Consider the following 19,613-nt stretch of genomic DNA (forward strand, 5'->3'; position numbering starts at 1 on the left):
AAGGATTAAACAGTAAAAAGCTCTGGTCCCTTTCAGTTCAAGGAGAAGGTGTTCCTGCGTCAGCAGGGCAGCTACATCCTCACCGTGGAGGCTGGCAAGCAGCTCCTGCTGTCAGCCGACAGTGGTGCCGAGGCCGCCTTGCAGGCTGAACTCACGGAGATCCAAGAGAAATGGAAGTCAGCCAGCATGCGTCTGGAGGAGCAGAAGAAAAAGCTGGCTTTCTTGTTGAAGGTAAGCTCAGGCTGGAGGCCGCCTCAAGGAGTTGTGTTGTTCCCTCCCGTTGATTCTCTGAGGTTCACATCTCGCGAAATCATGGGGCAGGCACCTTCTGGCGCATTTCCGTTTCATGTAAGACTCTGTCCTGTCCTGCACAAACTGGAAAAGTTTCCCAATTTTCAGCATGATGTCTTTCAGGAAAGCCCCCTAACCAAGTAATTTAAACTCTAATAAGGCTGTCCAAGTGATTACTTCTGATTAATGGCCAGTGCTATGCCTTGGATCATGGGACGGTTTTAGAGAGCCAGGCAGAAACTCAAGAAGCAAATTCCATTCCCTAAACTGTAAACCGAAATGGGTTTGAAGATCAATATCTCATGTTTTATAGCTGGGGAAGAAGCTAACCCAGAGTGAGTCTCCTGATGCGCCTCGGTTTATCTAAGCAAGCTGCCATTGGCCGAAACTCTCCAAGAGGCATCTCAGGCCCTTTGTTGACCACAGACACTGTGATTCCCAAGGACACTGAGACTGAGTCATACCACCTGTAACATGAGCTTCTACCCCTCAAGTCCATACTATTTATAATTGGTCTTTAGTTCAGTAGTTACGCACGTATGAATAATCCATAAGGAAACTCGTACTCTCTGTAGTTAATAAGTGCTCATAAAACATGAAAAAAAAAGAATATGCCCTAAATTCAGATAAGACCATGTTGAAAAACCATAATCTTTCTCCTTATCTTCAGAATAGTTATAAAAGTACCTCATCCGCATGACCACTGTGAGGATTTACCAAAAGAATTTCAGGAAACCATGAGGTAGTGGGCAGCTGCCGTTGTTGATGTTTCTAACACTTAAAAGTTGTACCTAGGAAATGTTGCCATTTTATGTATGTATGGTAATGATCACCAATTCTTCTTAAGTATTAAGGAGAGTGTGCCATCTCTTTGGATGGAAGGAGATAGTTTACAGCATTTGAGCAGATTTTTTTATTGTTTCAAATATTCACACCCATTAGGTTCACTTTGGGAATATATATATATATATATATATATATATATATATATATATATATATATATTTCTGAATAGGAAACAATCAATCAAAAATGCCACTGAACACTGTATTAAGTACCACTATTTGCTTACAGAGCAAGTCACTGGTAACGTAATATGCCTGAGTCATTTTTCGTCATCTTGGTGTCAGGCAAGGATTTAAAACACTGTAACTCACTCTGGCAAGACTGTGTTGATCTTGTACATTTTTATTTGTGATGTGGTTTTTGGATATAATCCCAAGACATAAGAATGCATGGAGTCTGAGTCACTGGATTCGCTTGTCTCACCTGCCAGTTCGTGTATAAAACATTTGCTGTGATGGACAGTTTGCAGAACAGGACATGAAGTTAGTCGCTTATCATGGTGCAAAAAAAAAAAGACGACTCAGCGGTTGGCTTCACTGTCCAAGTCATCACTGGAGAAGGGAATTTCTATTCTCTTATCAGGACCCCCCCCCCAATTCGGGAGCATTTTATTTTTATTTATTTATTTTGTCAGAATTTCTTTAATTTTTGAATCATACATTACATTCTATTTGCCCAAGAAAATCTTAAAGATTAGAAATTTCCTTCCTACCTAGCCTTATTTTGATGCATATTTACACCAATGCTATAGTCTGTCCTCAGGTGTTAGCCTAACCCTCTGGGTATGTATGCCCCAAATAGTCACGGTTTTGCCTGCTGATCTGACATTGATTTTGTTCTGAGGGGCTGACCTCAGTGGCAGCTCTGTGAATAGCCACTGCCTGTGTGCATGGACTGCCGTAGGGTGTGTGCTGATTTCTTTGCAAACGTGAGGTCTAAGCAGGGAAGAATTTTCTGCTTACAAATCGTGTCTACAGGACCGAGCATTGGCGAGCAAAACAACACACCACCCAAACATGGGAACTGAAGCACATCTGAGCCTCGTAGACAACAGCATTCATGGCTTTGGTCCACAGGGCCTTTGTCAGTGCTGAGGAGGTAAAGGAGATGTCATTGCACTTCCGTGGTTCCGTGGGGGAAGTTTAAAGAGAAACGAGAACCCGGATTCAAACTCTCAGAAGGCGAAGACACTAAGTTCAAACTTGCATTTTTTCGCTAAAGGTGTTTAATGTTGCCTGTGGTTTGCGAACAAGACCATGTTAGAGTGGAAAGTAGGAGGAACCAAGGCCAGAGAAGACAGGTGGTAAAGGGGGATGATGGGAAGGGGCAGGAAGCAGACTCTGGGACCATGTGGGGCTCTCGGTAATTGTAGCTGTCTTTGGAATTCAGTGATTCATTCACTATGTGGGGACCTGGTCTGGGGAGGGCACTGGGAGCTTTATGACCAGGAAAGGACAAGGTAACCAAGGTGGGAAAACTGAACCAAACAGGGTATGAATGCAATTTGACATAGCACTAAAGTACCAGATGCAAGTTAGCATACCAATAGGGCACTGTAAAACCCAACATCCAGGGCAGTTTCTTTCACTTGCCTTTAAAGAAAAGCATTTTAAAAGTTAGACAATAACTAAAAGTGCCGTGAAAAGCTTCAGGTAATAGTTGAGGTGTGCAGCGTGGAATTTTGAAATTTCCCTGTAGCTCCACGGCAACACAAGTGTGCTGGCATCCCCCAGAGGGAGCCCCTGTCACCAATTTGGTGCATCCCGTGTCCTAATAGACACACACGGGGCATGTCGTTCCTTGTCTTCACTCAGATCCAGTGTGCTCCGAGTTGCCACTCTCTTCCATGTAATAATATCAGAGCATGTGTCATGAGACAGATATTTCTTAAATTATGCATTGGCTCTCTTCTTCCATTTCTTGCTGAGTCAGTGTTTTTGTGCTTACACTTAATCTTTCCAGACACATTTCACCATGAGCAAGGTAAAAAGCCAGGCAGACACCATGGTTATGATGCCTGCACCAGTTGCAGTAACTCGTGTGGGTGGCTGACATTTACGTCCGGAGTGGACCAGGGTCAAGGCTGTGTCACTTCTTCTGCATCGCTGTTTCCTCTTACTCTTACTCATGGCTGTTGGCATTCTGAGGGGGCTCTGTAGCCTGTGTTTCTCACCCTGATGGTACACACGAGAGAGCACAAATGTGAGGGGCAGTTGTGTGTGAATTGGGAAAGACGGAAAACAGATGTTCTTCTCACTCTGTGCAGAGACTTCAATTAGGAAACCCATAACTCTTGGGGTATTCTGCTTGATGCCTTGATAGCCATTGCTTACTTTCACTCCTCAATAGTTGTAGACTTTATTTTCTCAGGGAAAACTAAGGCGCAACCTACTGTTATCTGCTTACTAGAGCCAAACAGCTCAAAGGAACAGTCAAGCTGAACTCAGCTGTTAAGATGACAGAGGCATGGTGTCCCAAATGGCGTGGACATGCCCTCCTACAGTTCGTCAGTGTCGTTATAGCCCTGGAAATTGAAAAGAGTATCCATTTTCTTTATTTTCATTTATATTTGTGTAATTTCTCACCAAAAAATGTGTACGATTTCTTTCCCCTCCAATTATAGGACTGGGAAAAATGCGAGAAAGGGATAGCCAATTCGCTGGAGAAGCTCCGGACATTCAAAAAGAAGTTGTCTCAGCCTCTACCCGACCACCACGAGGAACTGCACACTGAGCAGATCCGGTGCAAGGTACGGGACTGGATGGAGACTGTCCCTGTCGCCTAGCCACAAATGTTTGCGGGAATAATGCCCGTGAGATCACAACTCAGGGTCACGCCCGGGGCTGTCCATGTGAGCGTAGGAGGTCCTTGCAAAGCCCCTTAGGGGTGTCATCAATGCAATGAGACTTCCTTTGTTGGTCTCCTGTAGGTGCAGTTTGGGTCCAGTTTATGGATTACCCAGGGGAAGAAAATGTAAGAGCCAACCTAAAAGATATTTAAAAGCTGAGTCAAAGGCGGTAAATATCAGCTATCTTCCTGAAACATCATCCATATTGATTGGAGAATTGTCCTAACAAAATAGTCTAGACTATGAAAAGGAGGATGTGATTGGCAGATGGGGCAGAGGAGCACACCCTCCATGGCAGACCCCTCTGCACAGAAAGCAGGGAAAAGCTTCTGATCTCCGTCAAAGCAAGGGGCCGCCCAGTTCTCTCATTGCTCCGGGCTTTAGCTACTCACAAACTGTGATCGCCACCTCTAACTGCACTTGGAAGCAATCAGCAGTGACACAGACCAAGCCCTAGATTATGAGATCACGAAGACCAGCATGATTTAGTGGCTGTAAGATTTATTCTATGCACACCTGTACACAGGTGTGCCCGGCCAGCACTTCTTGGCTGAGGAATTTGCTGACAGTTATCAAAAGTAACTTCATAAATGCTTTCTTTCAACTTAACCATTTCCGGTGTTCCCACAGTCACGTTTCTGCCATATGATGAGCCTGGTTAAAAAGTTATAAAATATATTCACTGAAATTTGAGAACGTGGCACACGTTACACCAAAGATAAGGAATGAAATACCTCACTATACTAAACTAAGAGGACCCTGAGTTCAAGGCCAGACTGGGATACATACACGACTAAGCCCCTGCCTCAGAAAAAAAGAACATGTGAAGGCTATAATAATAAAACAAGTTTGTTTTAAACCTGTGCAGTCAGCATGGTGGTGGCACACACCTTTAACATCAGCACTCCGGAGGCAGAGGCAAGCAGATCTCTGCAAGTTCGAGGCCAGCCTGATCTACAGAGTGAGTTCTAGGACAGCCAAGGCTACACAAAGAACTCCGCCTCAAAACAAACAAACAAATAAAACCTGTGTAATGGATCTGTTAAAGAAATTATCTGATAAGCAGGAATGATCTAATGCCAGACTGTCCGTACACGCTGGTGGCCTCTCACTCGGCATGACACGGACATTGTTATTTCCCTTTTGCTAGATGAGAAACCAGAAGAGTCTAGAAAAACATTATTGTTTCACATTAGTAGTTGACAGATTTGTCTGAATTTAATGACTGTATTTCAGTCACACTGCCTGAGCTAATGGGTAGTGTCTGAACCAGTGGGCTTGTTGCATGGTAGTGTTGTGCGTGTGTGTGTGTTCTTTTGGTTTGGTTTTTGAGAGGGTTTTTACTATGGAGTACAGGCTCAAACTCACAGAGTCCCTATACCTCAGCCTCTGGTGTCAGTGCTGGGGTCAACACAGTTAACTCATTGTTTCTTTTTTAAATCCATAAACTAAGTGTGATGCTTGAGTTGCCAGTAGGGACAGGATTGGTGTTAAAGAGTAAGGTCCTTACACTGGTGTTTAGTCTGTCTAAAGGCACAGACAGAATGCTGCAGATTTATCCCCTGCAAAGTTTGGTCTTTCAGCCAGTTATCCTTATTTTGAGCCTCCGTCGTCACCATCTCCCAAAATACTCAGACAAGTGTCCCCGGTTTGAGTTTGGAGATTGGGAAGATGTGTTTCCACACAGCTCCATCATGCTCTTCCCCAGTCACCCCCGGCAGCAAAACAAAGCAATTACTCCAAAATTTCAGGCTAAGCCTTTGTTTGCATAAATTGCCTGGAAAGTTAGCCCCAGATAGCACCGTTAATTACTCTTGCCTTTAGAAACTTGTCTCTGGTGTGAAGAGACAAGAAAGACAGAGAACAGACTGTACGAAATTCTCCATTCATACACTAAATAAGCCAGAATCTACAAACAGCAGCTGGCAGAGAGCAAGAGTGACACAAATTACAAAACTGGTCACCCGTTCAGGCCTGGCAGAAGCTCCGTCTAGCTGCTCATTCAAATTTTGCTACAAGGATTTTTTCTTTTCTTTAAATAATGCCCCAAAGGAATAGGTCCATAATCAATAGCTCCAAGAGATCTCTGATCCTCCAGAATGTGTAGCTGGTGAATTATTCCAAATGCAGGAGAAACTGAACAAAGCTTGGCATTTCATGCTAAGTATTTAACACAGGATGTGTCAACTCAAACCAAGTTCAGTGGAGGAAATGTCTCTTCTAAATGTTCTGTTTGTGTGTGTGATCAGGAACAGGGCAAAACTAATGGGTTGTTAGGGGGTTCTGAAGTCATTTAGACGTGTGTGTGGTCTCAGGGTTGTAGGGCGATATAAACTCAGAATAAAGGAAGCCACTACCCTGAACACAGCTTGGATTTGAAAAAACGAACCACAACCTAAAAGGATCAGCGAGCCGGTGAATAGATGGTAGGGAGGTTTTTGCAGGGAACCTTGGTGTTTTTTTTTTTAGAAGAATTGGCGGGTTTTCAAGTTAGGCAGGATGCGAATAAAACAGAACTCAAGTGTGGAGCTCAGAAGAGTTTGTAGGAAGGGAATTACACTAAGAAGGGTCACAGGTAGGTGTCGTGGGGGCTCACGGACGTTTGTTCCCCGGCAGGAACTGGAAAATGCGGTTGGGAGGTGGACAGATGACCTGGCAGAGCTGATTCTCCTGAGGGATGCCCTGGCTGTCTACATCAGTGCCGAGGACATCTCCATCCTGAACGAACGCGTGGAGCTTCTGCAAAGGCAGTGGGAGGAGCTTTGTCACCAGGTAAGATGTGACCTGGATGAAGAAGAGGCTCCTCACGGTGGGAAGCTAGGAGGCGATCCGCGTGACACCAGACAGGCTTGGTCCACGTCTGGACCCACCCTGTGACTCACACATAGGTAGAGGAACCTGTGATTATTGCCGGGATATTTCTGAATAAGGACAACTGTGTCATCATGGCATGCTTTGGGTTCAGTATTTCTTTCCCTCTCCCTTCCTGGCCCAGACTGTTGTACTTTCTAGGTGTAAATTTCCAGCTGGAGGCATGTCTGGATTTTAAACACAGAACACATTGTTTCAATTTTAGTTAATGTTCTAGAGATAGTTTTATTCGTTGGAGCATTCATGGTTGTTTCTTATTAATTCACAGGCATATGTCATTGCTAGGCTTACTGTATTTATCCAATGCCTTTCCATGTGTGCAGGTTGCTCAAGGAGATTGTTACTTGGGCTTTGGAAGGTACAGGTTGATGTAAAGGCAGCAGGAGAGCATCCTGAGCTGAAAGGAGCATCAGAGAAAGTTCTCAGTGACTGCTGGCTCCCTGAGAGCCTGTGGCTGTACTTGGCAGAAGTCTCTGTGACTTGTTCTTTAGTGCTGTGCCCTGAGTACCATGCCCGCCACACTGATGGCTACAACACACCTGAGTACCATGCCCGCCACACTGATGGATATAACACACCTGAGTAGAATACCCGCCACACTGCTGGCTCTAACACACATTTGGTCAGTGGACTGGTCATTACAAAATTGTGAGCATAATCTGAAATAGAAATTCTTTCCACGGAGTTTATAATTGCAGTAAAACTAACATCAGCCTAGGAGAAAAGTCTGTATGAACAGATGAAAGCAATACATAAAGATGCCGGCTGGCTCAGGGTGGTGGGCATTGGTGTACCTAGAGAAAATGCTTCTTGAAGTGGATAAATCTTAAGTGCTGAGGTGGGGAGTGGAGGAGAGGTTGTTATACATCATTCACAAGGTCAAAGCAGAGTGGGAGCTGGAGAGACGTGGGTGTTACAGGGTAAAGGGATAGGCTGATGAGAGGGGACTCTGTGCCCACCCAAACTCATATTTCTCTGTTCTTCATCCTCCCCAGTTGACTTGACACTATGGATTCTTATCCTCACGCTCTTAGAACCATCTCACAAAGTTTGAGGGGCCCTTTCTTATGGTTTCTTTGTCATTAAGAACAAATGTGTCCCTTGAAATCCCCCCCAATATTTAGTTTAAATCCAGAATTTGCTCACATATCTGTGAGCAAAGGAATGTTCGCTCATAAGCCTAGAAGATGTTTCAATGAGCATGCCCCTGCTAAATGGTTCATACAAGAGATGGCGCTCACCAACATGTTAACGTTTTCAGTTCAACATGAAAGTGGCCTCTTTTCTCAGAGAGCCATGTTCTCAGTGTACACGGCGAGGAGCCCATACGGTGTTGTTCATAGAGAGAGTGACAGCATTGCTCATGACACAAAATATTTTCTGAACACTTCAACATGTACACATTACTACAGTCACCATGCTATGATATACAGACCTTATCAAGATACATCATACCAACGGAAGGTATTTGATGGGTACTGATAATTAGAAATTATGACAGCATTGTTCTTTTGCCCCATGAGTCTGCTTATCTCTCCCTCCCTCCCTCCTTCCGTCTTCCTTCTCTTCCCTCTCTCTCTCTCTCTCTCTCTCTCTCTCTCTGTCTTCCTTTTAGAAATATTGCTTCTGTTTCAGCAGGCTTCTGCTTTCAGATACATTTTTATGCAGTTATTTTAAGTGTATGTATGCATGTCTGAGTGTATGTGCATATACCAACAACATGCGGGATCGTACAGAAAGAGTGTGTCCAATCACAGGGGCTGGCCGTGCAGGCAGTTGCAAGCCGTTATGGATGCTGGGAGCAGAGCTCAGGTCCTCTACAACAGTAGTTAGCATCTTAACTGCTGAGCTGTCCCAATTTATCATTTTCTTAATTTCGAGAGCAGGCTACAACTACCTTCTCTCTTGGTATTTTTCAGTGAAGTGAAGCAAATTAGACCAGACTCATCTCTTTAGTTGATACCTACAGAGGCTTCAAAGAGCTGTCTGTCGTTCCAGATTCATTTCTCGATGTTAACCCCTCCAGCTTCCCTTCCTGGAGGCCTTGATCATGACCCTCCCCTTGCCTAGACTGGCTACTTGTCTTCTGGTTTTCCTTCGTATTTCCTCTCTTAGCCTACAACCCTGTGAAGTCCTTTCCAGAAATGTTCCACCCTTAGTGTTGTCATAATCCTGCGAGTTCCCGTTTCTTCTTTTTTGTTCCACGCCACCGAGGAACATGTCCCTTTTTTCTGAATGTCTGTAGTCTGATCCCAAGACTTTGAGGCCCTTAGATGCAAAGGCCATTTCTTTGGACACCCAGTCTCTACAGCAGCTACTGTTGTGTGCATGTGGCTAATAATGAAGACCGAGTACTGCATGTATGTCCTGATCCTCCGACGATAAAATAGTGAGAGAATGTTAATATTTTGGAGATGAAGAAAACTGCGATCATGCGATGGTTTGTGGTTTAGGGAAGCGGTGTAACAATGCCACGGAAGCACCATTATTGCTACTTCTTAAGTCAAACATTCCCGTGTTCTAAAATCACCCACTAGACTTAGAAAAAGCTACTTGAAAATACAGCTCGAAAGCGGCCTTTGGCCATGTGACATGCTGTGGAGACATTAATACCTTGCACCTGTGAGTGGACCAGAACATGAAACGGGAGAAGCAGGTAGAACATACCTAGAAATTTCCTTTGACAGAATCTTAAAGTGTGAACATAACACAGAATTACCCTGTACCAGTCCCGACTACAGTGAGAATTTAGCCTCGGATCTGGCCGGGTGCCAGGATATAATAATTCTCCAAGGACACAGAGGAGTTACGAGCCCTTGAGGTCATTGTTTCCGGTAAACTTCTGTCAAATAGGAAATAAGCCTGTGCCTGGCTCCTCGTAAAAGTCGACAAACTCAGCTGAAGGTAAATGGCATTTTGTCGGCTGATGGAGGGGACAGCCTGCTCTGCTCCTTTGAAAGCAGCTGTTGCGAAGTGAGGCGTAACAGGTCCACAGAGGAGGATGAGGAAGATAGCCCATAAGTAGATGCCTGGGCACTTCAGAAAAAAATGCAGAAGGGGATAAGGTTTTCAAATACCCTAAGGGACGTGCTGTAGCCAGGCCCAGTTGTGGATTATATTGCTTTTCTTTCTCTGTTGCTTTGTAGAACCGTGTGTGATTATAGCTCTAAAGTAAATATATAACACCACACCATAAGAGCTGCTTCGTGTGTGTGCATTTGCACCCACAATATCCTGATAAAAATATTTACTGTTAGAAAAAAAAAAAAACCTGTATTTCCTGTTCAGCTGTCTCACTCTGAGGCAATATGCTGTGGTTCTACCCTCAAGAAAATGCAAATATGTGCTGAGCTGATAAATAGTCTCAGGGTTTCAACTGAATCCAAAGAAAGAAATGCTTCATTAAATATAGCTGAAATTTTCCGTTTATAAACACCATCAAATGCCACCCTTCTTAAGAATTTACATCTTTGCAAAAAGATTTGGGCCCTGGCTTACACCCAATGCTAGCAGCCCACATATTTAGTTAGTTCCCCCCCCCCCAGTCATAGCTCCACAGTAAACAAATGAAAGCAATGTTTTCATGGTGTGAGACAAACACGAAGGATGCATATTGGAGCTGGTCCCTGGAGATGTTGAACACATGAATGCTAAGGAGAAAAAAAAAAAAAAAAAAAGACCAGGCTAAGTTGGGGGATTGTCAAACAGGTGGTGTACACCCGCCTTTTGTAAGCTGTTGGCCTGCCTGTGCCTTGTGTTAGCCTACCACATCCCAGAATAGAGTACAGCACTCGACAGCCTGAAGATGACTCCTTCTTGCGAACACTAAACACTGTGTTTGGAGAAAACGGAGTGCCCACTTAGATGCGAAAAGTGGAAGGCACGCAGATGATGAGTGGCCTCCTCAGCGGTTCAGTGGAGACTGGCCTTGATCTGCTACTGGACATGCGATCCTACGGTTACCCATCACAACCCATATCAAAGACGCCAGCTTTTCTGGTCCTGCCTTGGACTGGCCAAAAGCCAACAGCTGAAACTGTCCAGCTCAGCCTGGGGTGGGGTGAACACACTCCTCAAAGAAATAGGTGAAATCTTTCTGTGATCACCCCTCTCTGCAGGTGTTGGAGAAGGGGAGCCCCAGGATCCAGTCTTGGATCATGGCCAACGTGTGAAGGAAGCCACTCAAGAGTGGGACAAAGCCATCCCAACTTCTTGTCCTTAGAGAGGAGTCACATGTCCTGAAAGTTTCTGTGTCAACAGGGTCACCATTCCCTTCAGCCCACCCCCCCAAGCCCCTACTGCCTGGTCTGATGCCTAATGAATGACAGGTGGAGAGTTCACAGGTTTAGTGTTTCAGAAGTGCAGGCCCTTCTGTGCCAATTGACTGGCATATAACTATGAGTACCATATAACACAGTCTGGGCAGAGCTTGGAATAGATGAGCTTTGTCTACTGAACCGTTTAACTTGTGTTCCCCGTTAATCCCCACCCCATATGAGTTCCCTGCCCTGTCTCCTCTTTATTATTCTGCCTCAAAGACAATTGAGTGGTTAAACTGAGTTACATTAGTGTGGTAACACTGGTGGACTCAGTACAGTGATACCCAACCCAGGGAAATATTTTATTTAAATGGGCACAATTAAATCAAAAGGGAGCATTTCTAATGGAAATTGTTCAAAAGCTGTGGTAGGCTGTGTGGCTCCCTCTCCGGGAATCTCACAGTCCAGGGGTTGGGTCTTGTGAAATGTATCCCAGGCTTGTGACATCATCTGGATCCAGAGTTTTAGAGGGTTGTGAGCTATTGCGTGGGTGTCCAGAGGTGAACTTGGATTCCCTGCAAGAGCAGCCATTGATCTCAGCCTCTCCTCCAGCCCCTTTCCCTCTGCTGTTTCTATTTGGCAAATCCACTTGGCGGGCAGGACCTTTACTGTCTCCTCCTCAGGGCCGTTATCCTTCGCATAACCATCCCATTTTAAACTTCCCAGGTCTCCTTAAGACGACAGCAAGTGAGCGAACGACTCAACGAATGGGCTGTCTTCAGCGAAAAGAACAAGGAGCTGTGCGAGTGGCTGACTCAGATGGAGGGCAAAGTCTCCCAGAATGGAGACATCCTCATTGAAGAAATGATAGAAAAACTCAAGAAGGTGAGCGGCGGGTGAGGTGTGCCGAGTGGTGGCCGGGGTCCTTTCTTTCCAGTGGTTCCTTATCCCTGTCACTTCCCTGCCCTAGGAGCACTGTGTTAAGCTCCTCGGACATCCAGTGTGGAAAGACCCGCTTTACATGCAAAATCTACAGGGTGCGTTTGGTTTGCAAGGAAATCAGCTTTCTACATTCTGCACCAGAGGAATTATTTGCGCAAACCACTTTTCTCTCACTTTTATTTCTTGTGAGTTGGTTTTTAGAGACAGATATCACTACAGAGGAATTAAAAGGGAATGCCCTTAGGAGAAATTAAACTGATCTTCCTCAGTAGGAGTGAAGATATCTCTGGGAATTCTAGATTCCTGTTGTTTGAAGCTATCTATGCATTATTAAATCATTTTTTGGTTTTATTTGGATGGAGGACATTTTTTTTTTAATGTCTAAACAGGGCTCACTGAATTGATTTTAAATGCTTGTGTGGTTTTCAGTAAAGTTTCCACATTTTTGAGCAAATATGCATATCAGGGTGTCAATTTGTGCATCTTGTTAGCACACACATGGTGTATTTTTTCCTGTTTACTTTTTGTTATCTGTCTGGAGCAAAGGCCCATCAGGCTTCAAACCTGCCTGAAATGTGGGCACTGTGTGTCAAGGTCTCTGCTGTCCCCATTGTATTTGTAGCAGTGTGGGGACACTGTCTGTTGTGATCTCAGATCTCCTCGCTCATCTGTAGCACTACCTAACTTCTCATAAGCCTGCAGTGCATGTTTATTGAGCATAGAGATTATTACAGCTTTATTCATTCTGGAAAGCAATACAAGTGATTATTAGGAAAATTTGTCTTTCTCAACGTACACACATGCAGAGCAAAGAAAAACTCCAGAGTTAGCACATAGCACTGATGTCTCTATTAGTTTCCTTTATAAATATGAAGAATCTCTGAGTAATCAATTCTCTCATTTGATGTCAAAAATCCTTATTTCAGGGCCAGGCTTTATCATAGCATCTTCTAACAGTGGGGATTTGCTGGTTGCTAGGTGCCAAAGAAGGTTGCATTAGTTAGAACTAATGTGCTAGTTACCGTTATATAAAGGTTGCCAAACAGTAATTCTTGGTTAGGTGTATCTACATCCTCACTGCCTTCTCTGTCAAATTCAGTATGTACGTTTTAAGAATGGTAAAAAGAAAACTTTCTAGAATGAAATGTAGCCATAATTTAAAAACTGTTAAGACTTCAGTTTTTCATGTGAGCTTTTATTATTATTATTATTATATTATGGTGCGATGTTGGAAATACTCTTTGAACAGGTGGGCCTAGTGGTATGGACTGGTGCGCCTGGTGCCACTGGTGCGCCTGAGGCAAACAAACAAACAAACAAACAGGTCTGCCTGGGCTACACAAGTGAGTGCAAGGTTAGCCCGGGCAACTTAATGAGTCATAGGAAGAGCAAAAGCAACCGAGGGGTGGGAAAGTGTTGCAAACATAGCTTAGCATGCTTCCTTGGCACGCATGCAGCCCCAGGTTCAATCCCAACACTGCAGAAGTGAAGAAGGAAAAGAAAAATGCTAATTCCACGCGTTCCTATATAAAGTAAGTTGACGAACTCAAAAGCCTCTGCTGCCTCTCTTGTCAGCGGGCAGCGCTATTAAGATGAGCTCAGTGTTTTTGACAGCATAGGAAGAACCAAGTGACAAATTGCTTGAAGCCAGCGATTATTGTCTACCGGCATTGACACATGCAGTTTAATTTAAGAGACAAGCCAAGAGGGCAGTTTTGCTCTAAGTGCGTTTTAAAGCTTATGGCGGTGCTTTTGAAATCAGCATTTCTCAATATAAATCGTCCTAATTCGGGAGATGGGATGTTAGAACTGTATAGAAATGCACTCGGTGTTTCGGTTTGGCGATCCCTTTGTGTTGAAATAACATGAGAAGTTGGGTGGACGGGGGCGAGGAGTCCCAAGTATACCAGGTACTCAGCGCTGAGCTGGGATACAGCTGCACCTGCCGTCCTCTCTTTCAGCCCCCTTTCCTCAGATAAGTGCCTTTGAGAGTGTCCTAACTTTAGAGGAAGGCGAAAATACACATATAAGACCTATCTTCATTCATTTTTTTCTCGCATGTGCACATTTGTGTGTGTGTGTGTGTGCGCGTGCGCGCGCGAGCGCATCTTCAAACGTGTGGACGCCCCTGGATGTTCATCACGTGCTTACGGAGGCCAGAGGTCAAAGTCGGCTTCTTTCTTAATTTGTGCTGCCCAAGTATCTTAGCTGTGCAGTCTTCCATTGGAGCATGGTCAACTTCCCAAGGACTGTACTCTTAGTGAAAATGATCTCTTCCTTTCCTAGCAGCTAACTTAGGGTGGGATTTCGTGCCAAGCCCTCCTGAAACTCCTAACGTTTTAATTATATTTTTACTCTGGTTATACCCACCTTCCTCTCCCCATGTAAGCCACAACATACATTTTTTTTTTTTTGTATTTATATATTTACTTGGTTTTGTTTTTTTGAGAGAAGATCTCATGAAACTTAGGCTGGTCTCAAACTCATTCTGTGCCCGGAGATCTTAAACTCCTGAGTCTCCTGCCTCTCCTTCTCAAGTTCAGGGATTCCCGTCATGTGCCATCATACGAACCTAGTGGCCTACGACCAAGTGCCTTACAATTCCTTTCAGAAAACCCACTGTAAACATTGCGTCTGGACTCCACATTATCAGGAGCAATAGGCACTATTAATTCTTGCACAAGCCAACCGAATATTCACACGGTGTTCCTCAGGCCCAAACCGTCCAAACAGTAGAAACTGTAATTAGCGTGGAGCCAGATGAATGCATTAAGAATATGCCTTCTGACCTCCGTGATTGCTTTCATTATGCAGGATTATCAAGAGGAAATTGCTGTTGCCCAAGAGAACAAAATCCAGCTCCAGCAAATGGGGGAGCGGCTTGCTAAAGCCAGCCATGAAAGCAAGGCCTCTGAGATTCAGTACAAGCTCAGCAAAGTCAACGACAGGTGGCAGCATCTCCTGGATCTCATCGCGGCCAGGTAAAAGACAGCAGGTGCAATGGGGATGTTAGTGCCTCCCTCCTTCTCTGCTGATGTAGTTATATGTCATATAACTGTGTTATATGGAGAGGGAGGCTTACCAAAGGGGCCCTGACCCGCAGGAGGAGAACCATCAAGCTAAAGGGAATGCAGCACCTACCTCCCTCTTTCTGAGTTCCTGTACTGCCTGGGATAACACTGAGCTCCTGCTGCTCCCATAAATGGTATTTTCATTAGCTTCAAGTGAATTTAGGGAGAGGGAGAGAGGGGTATCGGAACAAGAGAAGGTTCTCCATTTGGGGGCTTTGTGGGTGTACCAACACTTCCGGGAGAAAAAAGAAAATCCACCCCATCAACATTTGTAGGTGTTCTCATCTGTGGTTGAAAAACAAAGAGCTACCACATCCGGGTTATCTGTGTAGTTAGTTGGGTGCGGTAGTGAGGCTGACTTTTGTCATTCTGCTTGCTCATAGAAATAAACAACTTCATTACTATAACTTTTTGCTTAGCCATAACAGTGACCGTAATTTTCGGTCTTGTGTTGGAGAGGCAGATTATATGGCAGGCAGTGCTAATAAAAGGGTTGACAAACATAAAGGGAAAGTATACGAGGGCCTTTGCCACCAGTTCAAATGCTGGCATAACTAAAAGATGCACAAGGTTGTCTCATATATAATAAAAGAGTACGTGACTAAGGAGAGGCTTCATTGCAAGTATACCTTCCTTCACATTGGGATGTCGATACTAAGAGACAGCTTTGTCCATTGACTCGCCGCATACCAAAAGCCTGAGAATGGGGGCTGGAGAGATGGCTCAGAGGTTAAGAGCACTGTCTACTCTTCCAGAGGTCCTGAGTTCAATTCCAAGCAAACATCTGTAGTGAGATCTGGTGCCTGCAGGGATACATGTAGGCAGAACACTGTGTACATAGTAAATAAATAAATCCCTGAGAATAGTAGCTGGTGCCGGGGTGTGGCTCAGTGGGGGAATGCTTGAGTAGCATGTGCAAGTCCTTTGTCTGTAAAGTAACTAGAGTGTCTGTCACAAAGACTGGTAGGCTCTGAGAATGAATGACGCCACAGTGGGCCTCCTCACTAGAGAATATGGTGGCGGTACAGATGTGGGAAGAAATTGAGCAAAAACAGTGAGCTCCCTGCTCTGGGACATGTAGGGAAGGGAATACATCTCTGCTGAAATCACCTTAGTGCTGAAATGCACAACGGTTCTGAATCCCAATGTGGCGTTTAGCCTTACATCTCAGCCACCAAGATCATAACAAAATCTTATTCCAGAAGCAGAAATTGAAACCTCGTCTGCTATAAATTTCCTTCTTGGAGAGACCTCCCACTGGGTCAACACCCTGGGGATTGTGTGTGTGTGTGATTATGTGTGTATGTGTGTGTGTGTGTGTGTGTGAGAGAGAGAGAGAAATATATAGAGAGAGATCCTGACTCATGGACTGATGTGCTTGTCCATATAATTCCATTAAACTGGTTAAATTTCTTTTGTGAATCCCAGGGCCACAGTGATATGGAGAGGGAAGATTCACCATGCCAAAAAAAAAAAAAAAAAAAATCTCAAATAGGCTTTAACCCAGAACAGTTGTAGGCAGCTGGCTTAGTTTCTGCTCAGCTGTCAGCTAACAATGCATGGAGGGCAATCCTTTCTCCTCTAAGACATGTTCATTTACGACACATCTGTGTGATTTTTTTTTTCAGGTGAGAATTTTCTAGATAGTGTTCTTTTTTTTTTTTTTATCATCCCCAAAGATATATAAACAAACTTGAGTCGGCTGTATATTGACTCACTGTAGTCTCTGAGACATCCACCTATGGCCACTCTTTAGAATATCAGCATGAGGATTAATTCCTGCGGGAAACTTGTATAGCTAGAGTGTCCATTTCTAGGTACCACCTATAAAGTAAGAGCAGATCAGAGGCCGATCGCCAGCTTGCTCTGGAGTCTGAGGCCACACTGGATCTCGTCTGCCTTTCAGTTTCTCCCAGAAGCCACGTGGCCATCACATTTGCTTTCTGTTTCCTTGTTTACTGTGTTCAGGCGGGGTGCACTTCCTCCACACCTGTCTTTAGCTATGAACTGGCAGCTGCATTATTCAGTTCTGTTATTCAGTACTGTTCCTGACTCTCCCCCTCTCCAGGAAGAATAGTGATTCATGAAACAGAACAGAACCTGGCACATACTTTTGGAGTTTTTTTTGTTTGTTTGTTTGTTTTTTATTAATTATATTTTCATTTATATATCCTCCACAGAGTGGGGGCAGGGGAAAGCTGCAATGTACATGTGGGACTCAGAGGACAAATTGTAAGAGTGAGTTCTCTTCTTCCAGGAATGGAATTCAGATCCTCAAAGGCTGCTAAGCCATCTCACTGCACCCCAGCCCCCTCCCCTCTTTCTGAGACAAGGACTCAATTAGCCCAGGCTGGCCTTGAACTCCATATGTAGTCAAGAATCATTTTTAACTTGTGATCCTCCTGCCTCCACTCTCCTCAGTTCTGAGGTCACAGGCACAAACCACCATGTCCTATTTATGCAGTGCCGAGAACCAAACTCGGGGTTCCATGCGCTCTCCCAACTCAGTCTCATTACCAGCCCACACTCTGTATATTTCGTATGTGCTTTGTGCAAAAATTAAAAGTTCCCCAAATTCACAAAATAGTTTCCTGAAATCATATCAAACAAAGACATTTTTTTAAAAAAAATGTATCTTAAAATGTAATTTTTGATCACCTTGTATCATTACTTTTTTATACCATTACTTTTTAAGTGCGCAAAGGTTTTGTGTATGAATAATGATGAATATATTTCCTCGTTATTTTCCATGCGCAAATAGTCTGTTAGAAAGCAGACATCAAGTGATTTCCCACACAGTATCCTGCCTCCCTTCCCCAGCATCCCCTGAAGGTTGCTACTCATACCCCTGAGCTGGCAGACTGGCCCGAAGACAGGGACTCTGCTTCCATTTGCTGCCCCAATCTGCAGCACTTGTGAAGGTTTGGCTGGTAGTTTTGCACGCAGCTAGTTTTTCTTTAACAAGTAGCTTTCCTGGCCCACAGGAAAAGTTGACCGTCCTCATGGAACACCAGAGTGTCTGCAGCCGTCACTATTCCTGCGTTCCTTTCTTTAGACCTGTGACCTGCTCTCCCTGGCAGATTACACTGAGCTTTTCCCTTCTTACCCCCGTGGCCTACATTCCAGGAGATCAAGCCTGGCACATGCTCATGAATGTGGGTTTTTATTTAGAAACATGACCACTTGTGACTGTCCAGTGTCATGTTAACAGACAGGCAAACCAGCAGCACCATTTGTCCAGCAAGAGCATTTTCATACTTCTAGCATAGACAAGGGGAGAAACTCTCTCCTTAACGCTGGAAGGACTGAGCCTTTTGCTCTGCAGAGCCTGGCTTTTACAAGCAGAAGCTTCATGGTGGTGGCAGAGGACTTGCGTGCCCTGAGGATGGCAGAGGACGGCAGTGTGGACGCAGATCTCCCAGAATGTGACTGCGATGTCACCAGGCAGGCATCTTCTTGAGTGTCTTCTATTGGGCATAGCTTTAGGGTTACGTGGGCTCATGGGTTAGACACTAGGCTCTTTAATCCGGAATGTTTCAAGCTGATGCTAAGTAGACATGAGGAGCACTAGGAAACCGTAGACCGGGGACTCAGAAGAGTTCTTTGTTGGTTTGTTCTCTTGTTTCCCTCCGGGGCATGTGCAGGAAGTTGTTCAAATCAGTATTTTAGTTGTTTCTGGACCATATGTATCATGCAAGCATAATGGCTCCAGTAGAGAGGCCGAGACCAGAACGTGATTGAGAAAATGATTCAGCAAGGCCACCATCTGCTAGCTAAAGGGTAGCTTCTGACCAAACGGAAGGTGGGCTGGAGCCAGTTCATAGCTTTGCAGCCAAAAGCTTTCTCCATAGTACATAAAGCATTTTTCAGGGATGTGAAAGAGGACTTTTGTATCTGTTTCTATTTGTGTCGGGCAGTCACTCTAGGCCATTCATGGGTAGATGTTATAAAATATACAGCTACTATAATTTAGATCTAAAAATAGTAATTATTGTTTAGTGTAAATATTGAGTTTGTGATTTACTTTATTTAAAATAACTAATACCCTTGGTGGTCTCGTGCCCAGGATTCAGAGTTCTTCCTATATAATAGAGATCTTTTTTAATTTTTTTAAAATGCTTTTCTTTTATTGTCTCACCCTCAGGTTAATTCTCATATGTGGGTGGGATTTAATAGTAGCAATTTTGGTTCTGTTGTATTTTGAATCTGAATTCTATCTTGTTTTGGGTTGTGGCTATACTAATTTGAAGAAAAGTGCATATATCATATATTAAATATAAGTCTACATATGTTCTTACACACATTCATGCATTCACTTGTGTGGTAGTGTTGGATTCAACACTACTGTCAAGAAGATCAAGATTGAGGTATGCTTTGGACTGAGAGGACACACATAAACAAAGCAGTCATGCACATGTACATCACATGTAAGCATCTGTGTTAAATTAAGACCCCCGAATATTACCCAAAGGAATGTTGCCCAAA

General features: G+C 44.2%; 1 protein-coding gene across 1 annotated transcript in view; it reads left to right on the forward strand.

Moving 5' to 3' along the window:
• Window positions 1-19,613, forward strand: part of Syne1 (spectrin repeat containing nuclear envelope protein 1) — a 419,055-nt gene that overhangs the window by 356,708 nt on the left and 42,734 nt on the right. The window contains exons 125-129 of the mRNA XM_051205995.1: window positions 37-231; window positions 3,761-3,886; window positions 6,602-6,757; window positions 11,842-12,000; window positions 14,872-15,038. Of these exons, the coding sequence (XP_051061952.1) occupies window positions 37-231; window positions 3,761-3,886; window positions 6,602-6,757; window positions 11,842-12,000; window positions 14,872-15,038 (803 nt within the window). The remainder of the gene's footprint in view (window positions 1-36; window positions 232-3,760; window positions 3,887-6,601; window positions 6,758-11,841; window positions 12,001-14,871; window positions 15,039-19,613) is intronic.

Source organism: Phodopus roborovskii, unplaced genomic scaffold (assembly GCF_943737965.1).
Source record: "Phodopus roborovskii unplaced genomic scaffold, PHOROB, whole genome shotgun sequence".
NCBI classification, from domain to species: Eukaryota; Metazoa; Chordata; class Mammalia; order Rodentia; family Cricetidae; genus Phodopus; species Phodopus roborovskii.